Source organism: Ictalurus furcatus, chromosome 19 (assembly GCF_023375685.1).
Source record: "Ictalurus furcatus strain D&B chromosome 19, Billie_1.0, whole genome shotgun sequence".
NCBI lineage: Eukaryota > Metazoa > Chordata > Actinopteri > Siluriformes > Ictaluridae > Ictalurus > Ictalurus furcatus.
Window position 1 is genome coordinate 3,888,816 of NC_071273.1, and position 15,228 is coordinate 3,904,043.

General features: G+C 38.9%; 2 protein-coding genes across 6 annotated transcripts; one reads left to right on the forward strand and one right to left on the reverse strand.

Annotated features, from left to right (window-relative positions):
* Positions 1-488: 488 nt before the first annotated feature.
* Positions 489-8,588, reverse strand: LOC128622960 (zinc finger protein 135-like). 4 transcript variants are annotated; one of them, XR_008388480.1, is made up of 5 exons: positions 8,505-8,588; positions 8,320-8,414; positions 3,210-4,434; positions 3,008-3,070; positions 489-2,901 (listed from the first exon to the last, which is right to left on the reverse strand). XR_008388480.1 is itself a non-coding variant. In XM_053649737.1 (4 exons), the coding sequence occupies exons 2-3, from the start codon at positions 8,386-8,388 to the stop codon at positions 3,244-3,246; spliced, it is 1,260 nt and encodes a 419-aa protein (XP_053505712.1). In that variant the 5' UTR covers positions 8,389-8,414; positions 8,505-8,588; the 3' UTR covers positions 489-3,070; positions 3,210-3,243. The 4 variants fall into 4 exon arrangements, 2 of the variants coding, with proteins under 2 accessions (XP_053505712.1, XP_053505710.1); XR_008388479.1 differs by having other exon boundaries at positions 3,008-4,434; XM_053649737.1 differs by having other exon boundaries at positions 489-3,070.
* LOC128622959 (general transcription factor II-I repeat domain-containing protein 2B) lies at positions 8,228-14,322 on the forward strand. Of its 2 annotated transcripts, XM_053649733.1 has the most exons (3): positions 8,228-10,886; positions 11,231-11,742; positions 11,875-14,322. In XM_053649733.1, exons 1-3 carry the CDS (start codon positions 10,700-10,702, stop codon positions 12,352-12,354), a joined length of 1,179 nt encoding a protein of 392 aa, XP_053505708.1. In that variant the 5' UTR covers positions 8,228-10,699; the 3' UTR covers positions 12,355-14,322. The 2 variants fall into 2 exon arrangements, with proteins under 2 accessions (XP_053505708.1, XP_053505709.1); XM_053649734.1 differs by having other exon boundaries at positions 8,228-11,145; positions 11,231-14,322.
* Positions 14,323-15,228: the final 906 nt, after the last annotated feature.

The window sequence follows — 15,228 nt, forward strand, 5'->3', positions numbered from 1 at the left end:
ACACGAGACTAGGCTAGTTTGGTGTCCCTAGCCAAGGGGAGGCACAACTAAGCTATCACTGTATGTGTTTAGTTGCTACAGTGCAGTGCAAAGTACATTATCTTTCCTTATGGTCTACTCATATCATGTTCATGTAACTTATACATTTTCAGGAACTTATAGACATTTACTGTTCAGCATTAGAGGATCTTAGTGTTTCAGCTTCAACCCCTTTACTCGTATAATTTTTTTTTTTTTAAATAAATCGGCGTACATCCATTTTTTCCGCATACCGACTGTGAGAGCTAGCATTTGGCAGAATTGAGAGCTGTCAGCCACGAGTATCTCCATGCATTTTCCTGTAAACCCTGTCTGATCAGTCTCGCCTCCGTTCACTGAAGATATAAAATTACAGGCCACCTTCGTTTACTGAGGTTCAGTTACAAACCACTCCAAGTGGAGAATTATTCGGGGTTAAAGAAAAAAACATCTTCAGGGCTACAGCCTCCAATGCTCAGGCCAGTTTACACCCCTAATATTAATGTCACACAACAAGGACTGTTGACGAGAGGTTAGTAATTTCTTTACAATAAATGACTTTATATAAGAAGAATGAGGATATATTGTATAAAAAAAACTTGTGTAAAATCATTTGTAAGAAATCTGCTGCGCATGAGGTACAGGTAACACTACCTGGAGGGGCATAGACCGGCCTGTGTATTCAGGGCAGTAGCTCAGGCCAAATTAGCAAACTAGCCTAATCTCATGGTAGAGACCCAAAACAATTAGCCCTCACATCCAAGAAACAGTTTATTTACAAGTACATTTTTAAAAGTTTTTTTGCTGGAGAAGAATCTGGGCTCAGCCCCGGAAGATTAACAGTCCAGCTCACACCCCTGATGAATATCACCATTTCTGCCTTAAAGATTCTGTTTTAACTTTTCCAACCACTCCACAAAATGGGGTCGAGGTTGAAGGAGAAACTCTTTCAATTTAAAAATGAGGATTCATTACAAGTTATGAGTCCTTTGGGGAATGAGTCGACTCTTTGAGCTGGCTCATATTCAGAGTGCTGTATTCAGTAGCTGTACAACAGTAGCTCAAAAGTGTTAAAAATAGGTAAATTATTGTTATTCACAACCAAAACAATCAGTTACAACTTATTTTTTCTATCCGTTCTGTGGGTGTATATATCAAAATATTTGAAACGGACATTTCAAATCTTTTCAGAAAAACAACAAAAAAACAAAACAAATAAAACCACATCAGCCAGGTTTAACACGAACATAAAGATGAGGCTAATCCAGGTATCAGTGTTCAACTTATTGATTGTATTGTAATTTGGTTATAACACTTGATCCTGACATCTGTTAAATAAGGCTAAATATTTGTTGCTCAACAGCCCTGTAACCATTTGTCTCTGTGACAAATAGAGATTTTATCATTATATATTTTTTTGTTTCATTTTTAAATTATGTCTCTGATCTGCATATGTGAGTGGGAGAAAAGCTAACACACACACTACACTAGTTAGTAGCAGTTAGTTTTCTGGGTAAGTAAACATCACAAAAAAATAACAATGTTAACTTTATGTTAAATGTGCTTTTGTACCTCACACACACCATCTGTTAGCTTTGTGATAGTATAGTAGTTTCAGGACTCCAGAACATTTCTATGTATTATATATAACATTCTTTATGAAAGGTTTATATCTAGAGCGGTCTCTGAATATGACTTGTAGTATGTTTTTTGTTACAGTGGATCTTTGTGATTGAACACACCAAGACCAGAGATGATAACATTCCCTTCCCCAGACTCCCTTCTTATTTATTTCTCCTCCATTCTCTTTTCTGTCCTTTCTACATGAGCAAGGCCTTTTCACTCTGTAGACAGGTGTAGACATTTTGATTTTTCTGTTGGTGATATAAAGACACTCAAAGTGAATAAAAGAGAGATTGTGTGAAGATCAATCCCGTTTCCTGATCATCTTTGCTGAATGTCTAACCTGCCAACACAGCATCAGTGTTTTGCAGTTTCTTATCTGTGTCTCCATATTTAAATTCTATTAGAATTATTTGGTCTGGATTAAACCTAAGAATATGGCAATGCTGTGAGGCAGTGCGTCAGATTTATTCTGTGATATCTGAAATATTTAGCTTGTTATACTAGAATCCTTTTAGTGGACTTTTGCCCAGCATATTAATAGCATCATTCAAAATCTTTTGATGAAATTACTGGTAGTAATGTAATTCGAATATTAAACTCATAAAATATCCCACATGTAAACTTTATTCAAGTTGAAGAAACCTGAAGGATGATTAATATACATGAGCTAATCTGTGAGTATCAAAGCAAAGCATCTGAAGATTTATAAATGTAACATTTCACATTTTTAAAAGGAAATTACACAATGAGAAAACCCATTTAAGTTTTGCATTATGGAGAATTTTTGTTGATTAATAAGGAAAGTATAAACTTGGTGTATTATTAAACATGTGATTTACTAAAGTGAAGGGGTCATCAAACCCAGACCCCTGGTAATGTACTCTCTCAATACTCCATTCAATGTATATTCACGACTGTGATAGTGATCCGGCAGTAAAAATTCTAAGACTTGTAGGTCATACAAATATTTTCTTACTTCTTATAGGAACATAAATACAACAAAAATCCATTCATTGATCTTACTGTGTAACTGTGTTATCCTGGTCAGGGTTGCACTAAAGCTGAAAACTACATCAGGAACACTGGGCTCAAGGGACCATGGATTGGATGCCGTTCCATCAGAGGATGTTCAAAAGGTATATATGGGTGTGGTCGTCAGGCATCCCCATGCTTTTGGCCATACATTGTAGTTAGCTATAGTTAAATGGACGCTGCAAGGATGGAGCAACTTGTACAAGAATTCTCTCTTCAAATTGCCTGTAAACACAACACGATATTTTATAAAGCAAATTCTAGTTTGTATTTAAAAATCATCTAAAATGAAAGTTATGTTAGAGGGAGAAGTTAGAGTCATGTGTCTCACTCAGCAGTCTGGATTGGTCGATTAAAGTGGGCATTCCCACTGGTTAAATATATGTATTCCATACTTGGTATTGTAGTGTTGGGGAAAAACAGGAAAACATAAAATCATGAATTTTGCTAAAATCCAGAGAGTAAGCAATAAAAGCCCATTCAACAGAATACTACAGTCCATGACAAATAATACAATATGAATGTCTCTTTACCTCCCTTTAAAAAATTTATCTTAATTTGACAAATTCAAATGGTTAAATCTGATGGCTTTATGTTAGAGCACGTGTGTGTCCTTAATGAACTTGAATAAGTATAGCTCCGCCCACAATGTCCGCAGAGGTACAGCTTCTGTCCTGTATGACTCTGCTGGTGGCTGTGGAAGGCCCTCTGGTCACGAAACCTCTTCCCACACTGTGAGCAGTGATACGGCTTCTCTCCTGTGTGAATTCGCTCATGTCGTTGGAGATGACTCTGACGAATAAAACTCTTCCCACAGTGCGAGCAGTGATATGGCTTCTCTCCTGTGTGAATGCGCTCATGTCGTTTGAGATGACTCTGACAAGTAAAACTCTTCTCACACTGTCCACAGAGATATGGCTTCTCTCCTGTGTGAATGCGCTTGTGTATTTGGAGATTACTCTGGCAAGTAAAACTCTTCCCACACTGTCCACAATGATACAACTTCTCTCCTGTGTGAACACGCTCATGTCGTTGGAGATTACTTAGTTGGGAAAAACTCTTCTCACACTGTCCACAGTGATGAGGCTTCTCTCCTGTATGAATGCGCTTGTGTATTTGGAGATTACGCTGGCAAGCAAAACTCTTTCCACACTGTCCACAGTAATATGGCTTCTGTCCTGTGTGAACACGCTCATGTAGTCGGAGATTACTCTGACGAGAAAAACTCTTCCCACACTGTCCACAGTGATACGGCTTCTCTCCTGTGTGAATGCGCTCATGTCGTTGGAGATGACTCTGACGAGTAAAACTCTTCCCACACGGTCCACAGTGATACGGCTTCTCTCCTGTATGAATGCGCTCATGTAGTCGGAGATGACTCTGACGAGTAAAACTCTTCCCACACTGTCCACAATGATACGGCTTCTCTCCTGTATGAATGCGCTCATGTAGTTGGAGATGACTTTGACGAGTAAAACTCTTCCCACACTGGAAGCAGTCATACGGTTTCTCTCCTGTGTGAATGCGCTCATGATCTTTGAGATGATGACTTTTATTAAAACTCTTCCCACACTGGGAGCAGTAATATGGCTTTTCTCCTGTGTGAATGCGCTCATGTTGTTGGAGAGTACTCTGATGAGTAAAACTCTTCCCACACTGGGAGCAGTCAAATGGCTTCTCTCCTGTGTGAATGCGCTCATGATCTTTGAGATGATGACTTTTAATAAAACTCTTCCCACAATCTGAGCAGTGGTACATCTGGAAAACAAAATAAAGTTATTCAACATGCTTAAATAATTATAGATTTTATCCCCATGTGTTTATGGAACTGTTTATGGAAACATCTCCAACGATACTGTATTACGGCTTGACCACCCAATCACCCACCTTTAATGGCTGTAACAGCTTTGTAATTTAAGATTTGTAACATAATTCCATTGATTGCAACCCGTTTTTACTAATGCCAAAACTGTGACTGATCATTTTTAAGAGCCAAGATGAACGAGGCAGTTGACCTTACACAATTTCTCATCACTAATCACACAGAAATTGTTCATCTAGATCTGTATATGTTTATAAAATTCAGAGAGTAGCCATACAAAGATGACCTTACTCTGGGCGTAAACATTTTATGCAAGCTGAAGCACTTTTTAATGTTTAGACTCTTTGTACTTCCAATGTAGGATCGAACCAGGCAGCAGACATGATAACAAGAGAAGATAAGACAATCCATTTAAACAGCCCTCGACCACGCAAACCATAATTCATAGAAGCTGTTGTGACTAGTGCCAACTATTCTCGGGTGTACGGACAAACCCAACGTTAGTAAACACTAGCCTTTGTCAGACTGGCCACCTGGCCGAATGTTGCAGTAAAACTATAACTCAACCCCCCAGAATGCCACAAATGGGTTGAGAAACAAGCCCTATTCTTGGACTCACCAAAACCAGATGGCTTACCCAATAGATAAAACCCAAGGTCCTTCACCCATAAAGTGATAACTGCAGGAAGAAAAGGGGGGAGGATCCCCCCCCCACTTCCCTAGTTGAATCAGCACATTCCACAATCAGGACACTCCAGAGAAACAATGACTGAAAATTAATACATCTGTAAAACAACTGCACTCACCTATTTTCTGCCATGCTTCCTTCGGGACTTATTGTGCTTATAACCACTAAGTTACCACTAATTGTTTCATTTATTTAGCATGTGTTAGTATAGTAGTACCAGGATGATCATTGTGTTTTACTATTAATAGTGTGCTTAACATTAGGGCTGTCCAAAAATATCGATACAGCTATCGTGATTTTTTTTTCACGATAGTGTAGTGTATCGATATTCCAACCTCTAGTACCAATATTTTTTTTTTTAATCATGTTTTAAATGTATTTAAAATGACATTAAAATTTCATCAAATCCCTCTGTGTGGGTCAAATGACCTCCTCCTCCGCTCCTGTAGATGTCGTTGACTCGTTGTCTACAAAGCTAACAGTTGCCAGTCATATACATACAGCCAGTGTCTCAGAAGTAAGCAGAAGAGATCATGGAGGAAAATATAAGAGTGCCTCCAGCTTTCAGAGGTGACATGCACTTTGGTTTTAAAAATAAGTCAGGGAGCAATGATTTAGATAAAACAAATGCTGTTTGTAAGCTTTATCAGGTACAATAAAATATTCAAGAAACACAACCAACTTGCATTATCACTTAACAAGACACCACGCAGATGAAATGGCGGCACGGCAACCACAGCCGAAACATGTTGATTCAAGGAAAACTACACTGGATAATACCACCAACAAGCTTCCGTCTACCTCAGCTAGTGCAAAGAAGATAGAGTCGGCGGTGCATTTCACTTGTAAGGATTTGCAGCCATATAGTGTGGTTGAAAACCCTGGCTTCAGGCCTATATTATTGTATCCTTGTTGTTGGAGAGTTTGTACAATGTTCACTTCAGAAGGGCCTAAAGTTACTCAGGACCGGCAAAGTCACTCACATTGGATACTTAAAATGTAATCAAAATACAGTTATCAAAATACAATAGACAAATAAACAACTTTTGAGTTGACTACAGTATATTACAGTATGTTATTGATTACAGCATAGTACAGCATGTTTACTTAATGCATGTTATTTTTATATGACTTTGGTGGCATCTACATTTTTAGTTAAAAGTGTTCAGCGACACTGAAATGTACGAAGTGCCGGTGTGCAACCGATGCTATCGTTCATTTCAAACAAAGTGAGGAAACACCTGGAATTTGGTGAAGCACCTGAAAGACGGTCCTATATTATGTTTGTTTGAGGCAGCTGCATTGCGGCCGTGAAACCAGATAACGTTATGCTCCATATAAAGCTTGCAATAGCCTGTTATTTGTTAATGATGCTAATGCATTGCAATGTTATAAACTACCTCCTAATGGGCCACCATGCATCGCCATTCAGCCCGTGTCCTGTCAACAACATGTAGCCTAATGTCACTAATAATTACTCACATGTTCATGCTTTTAATAAGTCTTTTTGGCCTGCCACCATATCAGTGAATTTAAACTAATGCTTGCATTCAGAGTATAAGGTGGGTGTGGGAGTGTGTGTGTGCATGTTTAGGAGTGCACCTTAGTACTTGTAGCCTCCACTGTTTTATTGGTCATTGTCAGACAGTGTTTGATAACTAAAATATCCCCCCCTCTCACTTTTTTTTTTTTTTTTACCATTATCAACCAGAGGAGGATGTACTCCAGGAGAGTTTTTAATTTTATTTTTTAGATTTTATTTTTATACCACACCATGGTATCGACTTTGGTATTGAGTATTGTGTACTTTTGGTGGTACTGGTACCAAGTACTTTTGGATTTTTGGTATCGTGGCTTCCCTATTATGGACATAAAGGGTAATATCTTGAATTATAAGGACCTCTGCAGCAAATTTAAACTAAACAGCTCTCAAAGGATTTATATCAAAATTATTAAACATATCCCTTTACCAATGATTAGATTAATAAGAGAACATGTAAAATACACAGAGATAAGTCCAAAGATTCATGAGCCTAGGATAAACCAAGTTCATTTTATAGATAAACACTGCACTAATACATTTCTGAGGAAATGTCTCGTACAAGAATGCTATCAGAGTCGTGTAAGATGAACTTACATTCTTAATCATCACAATAGAAAAGTCAGATGTGAAATAAATAGGAAATATATTTCTTATTCCATATCCCCCAAAATCAAAGAAGTGCACTTTAAAATTACAAATGAAATATATTCCACTAAAGAATTTCTAAGAGGTATATTTAACATGGAAATCTCAAAATAATGTTTATTCTGTAATTCTGATATAGAAACAATGGAACATTAGTTTTTTTTATTATTATTATTGCAAATCTGTTCAAGGATTTTGAAGTGATGTGTACAACTGGTTGAAACAAAAGATCCCCGTTATACACTTTTACTTGGGATGGTGTTAAATTTGGAATAATATTTGATGACCAAAAAAAATCTGTTTTTTTGATAATCATTGAACATTTTTTTTATCCATAAATGTAGATACATAAAAACACCACCACAACCAAACATATATAAAAAAAAAAGCTATATATGTGGACTCGCTGAAAATAATGATTATTCCCCAAGCCAGAAACCAGTTTTCATTGTTAGACAAGAGTAATCTCATAACAAACACCTAGAGATGTTATTTATTTTTATTTTATTTTCTACTTTTGTTTTGAATTATGCAAATATTATTGTGTCCTCAGTCTGTTATGTAAAAGACTTCATGAATAAGTTTTGTTGTATTGTAAACACTGAATCAACCAATAAAGAACAAACAATAAAAACACGTCTTCACATCGTTCTCAATGAGACTAGTTAGAGAGTTTTTGGAGGACGTGGCCACGACGTTTCTGGACCGTTAGCCAAGATTATATATAAAAATAAACGTTACCAAGACGTGGTAAACTAACAACGTTGTCATAAAGTAATATCACACTGACGAAAAGAGACTAACTGTTGACGTCGTCAGAACGCGCGCTGTTTGCTTTGACGTTTTCTGCTTGTTGTATATAGTGTTGTCATGGTTACTTAATTATAAACAAGTTGTCAGAGTTTAAAAATGAAAAGAGAAATCAGACACGTGACTAAACTTTACCTCTGAGCCAGTAGCAGCAGGAGTCTGTGGAGATTTTCCTAAAGAGCGGGGTCTGGACTCTGATTTCATTATAAGAGGAGTAAATAATCAGGACACTGGAAGAAAAACACAGAGATTCATGACTCCAGAATCTCCACTAACCTGTTAACCGAGTATCTCAGATGGTAAGTTTCAGATGAACTCACCTTTAGTGAAGTTACACAGAGGATCAGAGCTTCAAAGCCCGTGTGGAGAAGGAAGCTCGGAGACCAAGCGTGTGTGAGTTTCCTGTAGTGACGTCATCTTCTTCTTCGGATTTTAATGGCAGATTGCATACTTGATATTTCACTACTGCCATCCTCTGGTCTTATTTAACGCCTATACAGAGCCCCATGTCGTATTCTCCTCATTAGTCCAGTTTTTATTAGAAAGCAGATCAGGTTCCTTCCTTCCTTGTTCACTCCCACTGTATTCCAATATATTCTTTACTCCATGTCCTGTTAATCCTATTCTTTCCATGTCTGTTATCATGCCCATCCTCTGTGTTTCATATTTCCTACAGGTAACAAGCACATGTTCTACAGTCTCTTGTATTTGACAATGCTCACACAATCCAGATGGATGTTCCCCTATAATATAAAAAGTGTACTGTTTAGTATATTGTGTTCTAGTCTTGAGCAGAAAGTATTTGGGCTGCTTTGGATCTGAGGATCTGACAATCCAGAATCCCACACAGCTAATATACACTATAACACACAGCTGTACAAAATACCTGATAATTTAACACCCAATGGTATAATACAGTCATTATTTTCTGTATCTTTTCCCCTCAGTAGATTACAGTAGTGTTGAAAGTGTGAGTGTTTTAGTGCTTAAGTGTTTAGTGTTTAGCCACCGGTTGTTGCTAAGCTCTCTGTTCTTACCTTTTGGCCACAAAGCTGATATTCTAACAGTGTGGAATGAAATCGCTATAAAAACACCTAAATGAAACACACATCATCCCCATTGCAAACAAGTTTATATTAATGTTGTTTAATATTCTCTGTAAACAAACATCCGCTGTATTTTATATTTGTTTTATGCGATGACACCAAATTTAACACACCTGCTCCCCATTCACCCCTGAGACCTTGTAACACTAATAAGTCACATGACACAGGGGAGGGAAAATAGCTAATTGGGCCCAATTTGGACATTTTCACTTAGGGGTGTTCTCACTTTTGTTGCCAGCGGTTTAGACATTAATGGCTATGTGTTGAGTTATTTTGAGGGGACAGCACATTTACACGGTTACACAAGCTGTACACTCACTACTTTACATTGTAGCAAAGTGTCATTTCTTCAGTGTTGTCACATAAAAAGATATAATCAAATATTTACAAAAATGTGAAGGGTGTACTCACTTTTGTGAGATACTGTATATATAATTAGTGAATTAAATGCCACTCATTACTGGTCCCACTAACTAGGCAATATGTGACACATCCCACCTCATAACCAGCTTGGAAGCAAAATGGTCAGGGTCTGTACACAATACCAGAAAATTTCGAGGTCCCCTACTCTTTATGAAGATAATAAAGAGTAACCCCCAGTTAACCCAGTGGACTAAAGAGATTGCAGGGTGTTACGAGAAGTGATCTGCCAAAATCACTTCTAATTAAAAGACTAATGCACAAAATAAACAGTCACGTGTGGCTCATTGTTTCTTTATTTCCTGTAACTGAGAAAGACATTTGTATTTATTGCTTTACCATTCAGTAAGAAATCACAGAATAATCATCACTAGGCAAATACCTAACGATAGCCAGTGCTTCAGTAATTCGCTTTCAAGCCTGACCTTTTTATGTCCACCTTTTCTTAATCAATTTGAAGGTGTAGAAGGTCCACCTCCATGTCACTTTTTCTAATTTGCATTTGAAGATGGACCTTATACAGTTCCTTTGCAGGCAGCTAGGAAGACAGAATGATAAGTCAATATGATTGATATTAGAAATGTCTTCAATACATATTATATTATAATATTTGTAATGTATAAAAATATTTGTAATCAGGACAACTGCTAACAATTTTTTACACTGCCAAGATTCTGTGTGGAGGTAGATGGACCCTCCTGTATAGAAGTGATGTTACACAGAGGATCAGAGCTTTGAAGCCCATGTGGAGAAGGAAGCGTGTGTGGGTTTCCTGTAGTGACATCATCGACAACGATGTGAAGCTTTCCGCTGTGTTCGACTTCCTGCGGCGGTGCGCAGACCGATTATGGAAGGCCGAAAGGACAAATTGTATTTTATGTATGGCACGCTGAAAGGACAGTTTGTCTTTAACCCTTAGACATTATGTGTGTAGAGTCTATTGTGTAGAGGCTGTTTTCAAGGAATTCAATATCAAGAGGCACTACCAGATGAAACATGCTAACTACAACAAGCTAACTGGAAATGAACACTGCGAAAAGTTGAAGCAACTAGAAGATGTTTTAACGGCACAGCTGCGCTTTTTCACAAGAGCCCGTGAGTCAAATGAAAATGCCACAAAAGCGAGCTACGAGGTGGCAACGCTGATTGCCAAGCACTGCAAACCTTTTACTGAGGGTGAGTTTATTAAAGACTGTGTGATGAAAATGGTAGAGAAAATTTGTCCTGAGAAGAAGCAAGAGATTGCCAATGTTTGCCTGGCACGTAACACTGTGGTACGGAGAATTGAAGACGTTTCATCTGATATTAAGATTAAGACAGTTAGAGGCAAAAGGAGTAGAGTTTGACTTTTTTCGTTAGCCCGCGACGAAAGCACGGATGCATCTGAGACCGCTCAGTTACTGATTTTTTAAGAGGAGTGGACAATGAAATGAACGTGAGTGAAGAACTACTTGACCTCCAGAGCCTTAAGGACCAAACAAGAGGAATAGATTTATTTGTTTCTGTTTGTTCTGCCGTAGATGACGTGAAACTACCGTGGAATAAAGTCACTGGGATTATTACGGATGGCGCACCTGCCATGGCTGGTGAGCAAAGTGGAATATCAACTCTAGTCTGTAACAAAGTCAGCGAAGAAGGAGGCAAAGCTATAAAACTCCACTGTATTATTCACCAACAAGTTCTCTGTGCCAAACATCTGAAATATGATCATGCTATGAAACCGGTAATAAAGGCTATTAATTATATTCGCTCCAAAGCCCTGTGCCACCGCCAGTTTCAACAGTTTCTACTCGACATCCAGGCTGAATACGGAGATGTTGTGTATCACAACGACGTAAGATGGCTCAGTCGGGGGTCTGCACTGCAGCGCTTCTACTCTCTTAGGGAGGAAATCGGACAATTCTTGGCAAAAAAGGGACAGCTGATGCTAGAACTATCTGATCCTATTTGGCTGGCTGATTTTGGATTTTTAGTTGACATAACACGGCATCTGAACGCGCTGAACACGAGCCTTCAGGGGCAAAATGGAGTGGTAAGACAACTGTATTCACACATCAAAGCCTTTGGGACCAAGCTGCTATTTTCCCAAAGGCACCTGTCACAAACGTGGCCCAATACCACACATTTCCCATCGCTGCAGGAAATAATGAACGGTTTTCCACAGAACAATATCAGTGCGCAAATGAGGAGGTATGCAGCAGACATCTCATCTCTGGATGAAGAGTTTCAATGGCGCTTTCGGGATTTTGCAGCTATTGAAAAGGATATCAGGCTTTTTTCCTCTCCTTTCTCCGTGGACCCTGATGACGCTCCAGACCACCTGCAGCTGGAGCTCACTGAGCTGCAGTGTGACGCCGAGTGTCACAGTCGGCACCAACAGCTCCCTCTTGTCAACTTTTACCGCCAGCTGGATAAAGGCAGGTTCCAAGAGATTCGAACATTTGCTAAGAAAATGCTGAGCTTGTTTGGCTCAACATACTTGTGCGAGAAGACATTCTTGGTTATGAACATTAACAAGAACTGCATGAGGATGAGACTAAGTGACTCTCACCTGCGTGACATCTTGCGCATCAAAACTACAGTTTTTGAGCCAGACCTGGCCTATTTACTGCAGTCGAGATCTCAGTATCACCCTTCACATTAGTGCAGGAAAGTTATTTGTTTAGTCTTCTGAGGTGAATGAATTCTTTTAATCCGTGTATAATTTGTTCTTTTGTTTTTGAATTGACAATCAAACTGGGTCTCGTAAACCTGACAAATTAAATATTAAAGTCAAATTCGGTCCGGCAGCCCATTTTTTCATTTTGTATTTTCGATCCGAGTGGAAAACACGACTTTTTTCGTTTTTGATATCTGATTCGAAATCAAATAGCATATTTTTGTTTTTTGATTTTTGATGGTCAATTGAAAAACGAAAGAACGAGTGATACAAGGATTCATATAGCCCTCAATGTTTTGTACTTATGAATATGATAACTGTTCGTGTTATTTTCCTGTTCACATGTTTTGAATTTAGAAGTTTACAGTGAGCATTTAATAGTGAATAATATGTAATGTTTCAAATGAATATAAATATGTTTAATCTTCCCAAAAGTTTTTTTTTCCCTGACAGACATTTTCTTCATTTTATGTGGTCTTCAAATATGTGATTGATTTTGGTAAAAACTTGTTTAGATTTATTTGTGTTCTGTGTGAAGAAATGAAAAGCATGCCATTTGCAATAAAAATTTCATGATATAGTTCATTTGCATTTAATGTTAATGGTTCAAAGAATGTCAGGCTGAATGGTCGGCCCCCACACATTTTCACCTCACCAAAACTGGCCCTCTTTGCAAAAAGTTTGGACAGCCCTGGTGTAGATGAATTAAGCCTTGTTTATACTTGACGCGTCCGCAATAGCACGAGGGAGGATAAAATGGGAGTATCTAAAGGTATATGTGTGTCTAAATGTATGGAAGTGTCTAATGTTTTTTTTTTACAGTTTTAAAGTTTTTTTTTTATAGCAATGGCGGATCTTGGAGCCTCTCAATAGTTCCCGGAAGTTAGCACTAAATACTAGCAGCGCACTAGAGTTTCAGCAGAACAGACTGTTTGTGATGAACTTTTAAAAGGTCAGACATTAACTTTTTTTAGATGGTGTTAAAGTGAAGTGTTTCCATTAATTTGTTTAGGTCATGCATGACCCTGTACTGCAGTCACCACTATCTCTAGTTTCTCTCCTGCAGTCATGACATGTTTATGGGTATTGTGAATGCCATTAAGCCAACTAGAGCTGCAACAACTAATCGATAAAATCGATAATAATCAATTATGAAAATCATTGTCAACGAATCTCATTATCGATTAGTCAGTTTGCGTGCTGCACGGGGGAGATCTATTCATTACGTTACTTATGTTTTGAAAATACGCTTCAGAGAGTAAATACTAAAGTTGTGTCCCAAATGATATACTATACACTTACACTATATACGATGTACTCGCCCACCTACTGTATGAATTTTAGAAAGGTAATATCATCTCAAATGGAACACTAGTGTTTATTTTTTTACTAACTAGAAGTGTAAGCCACTTCCTAGTTAACGGCGCATGACATCATATGCACGTAATGCGCACGTAAGCCTTGGGTCACACTCTAGGGGTGTCTCCTGATTGCAAGAAGGCAATGACAGGCACCTCCCTCACGGGCTGGGGTACGGTCTTAGATGGCTGTCCAGCTCATGGTCTCTGGAGTGGCCTGCATCTGGAGTGGCATATAAATCACCTAGAAATGCAGGCCGTGTTTCTAGCACTGAAATTCTTTCTTCCTCAATTGAGAGATCATCATGTGTTAGTTGTGACAGACAACACAGCGGTGGTCTCACATTTCAACCACTATGGAGGATTATGTTCGCACCCCCTGTTCAGGCAGGTGCAACTAATTCTTCACTGGCAGAGGGAAAGTTTTTGTCAGTGAGTGTAATGTACATTCTGGGCAACTGGAATGTGGGGGTAGACATCCTTCTGAGGCCAAGAAATTTGAGGCTCCATTTGGAAGAACCCGATATTTGGAAGAACCCGATATTGGAATTGGGAAGAACCCGATATTGGTATGTGTTGCCTCCAAACGCAAACCTCAGGAACTTCCTATGACTTGGCAATATTTCTATGTGGAAATATGCATCTTTTAGATCCATCTTCACAAACCAGTCCTCAAACTGAATTTGTAGAACGATAAGTTTGAGCATCAGCATATTGAATCTGTATGTCCAAAGAGTACAGTTCAGATGACGCAGATGTAAAATTGGCCGCATACTCCCATCTTTTTTGCTGACCAGCAAATAATGGCTTTAAAAACCTCGCTCCCTCAGGAAACAGGGTACATGTTCTATGGCCCCTTTGTCCAGGAGGGATCTTACTTCCTGCACTAACGTTGGGCTCTGATCTGTGCTGATTACTGTGGTGAGCACACCTCTGAAACGGGGTGGGGGGGGGGGTGTCTATGGTAGACAGAACCCATGGAGACACATTTGGCAGTAGTTTCCATTCTGCCAAATGGCCTTTTAGTGACATTAACTTTTCCACATTCTACTGGAGGGAAAGCATTAGATTTCTGTTGCCCTGTGACAGCTCGCTGACCAGAGAACACTGAAAACACAGGACAGCCTTGGCTAGGGAAGGCCCTACAGTAGTACTGGTTGGTAACTGACCTAACAACCTCATGTCCCCTGATATGTCCCTCTATGGCCCCTCAGGAGCGCTCATCCTTTGTCTACTTGGCCTTTATGACCATTCTCAGATCAGGCCTAATAGTCCCCCTGGTTGTCTGCGGGGGAAGGCGGGCCACCACACTCACCTTCTGTGCCTCCCTCGCACTAGTGCTGGTGATCTCGACATAATAGGGAAGGAACTGGCTGGAGTTTTCTGCAGCGTGAGGGAGATTTATTTTCACTGGAGAGAAAAAAAGCTCATCCAGCCTTAGTAATCATTTCAAGCAGCTCTTTATATGCTTGAGAGCTGCTCTCAGATTTTAGCACACCCT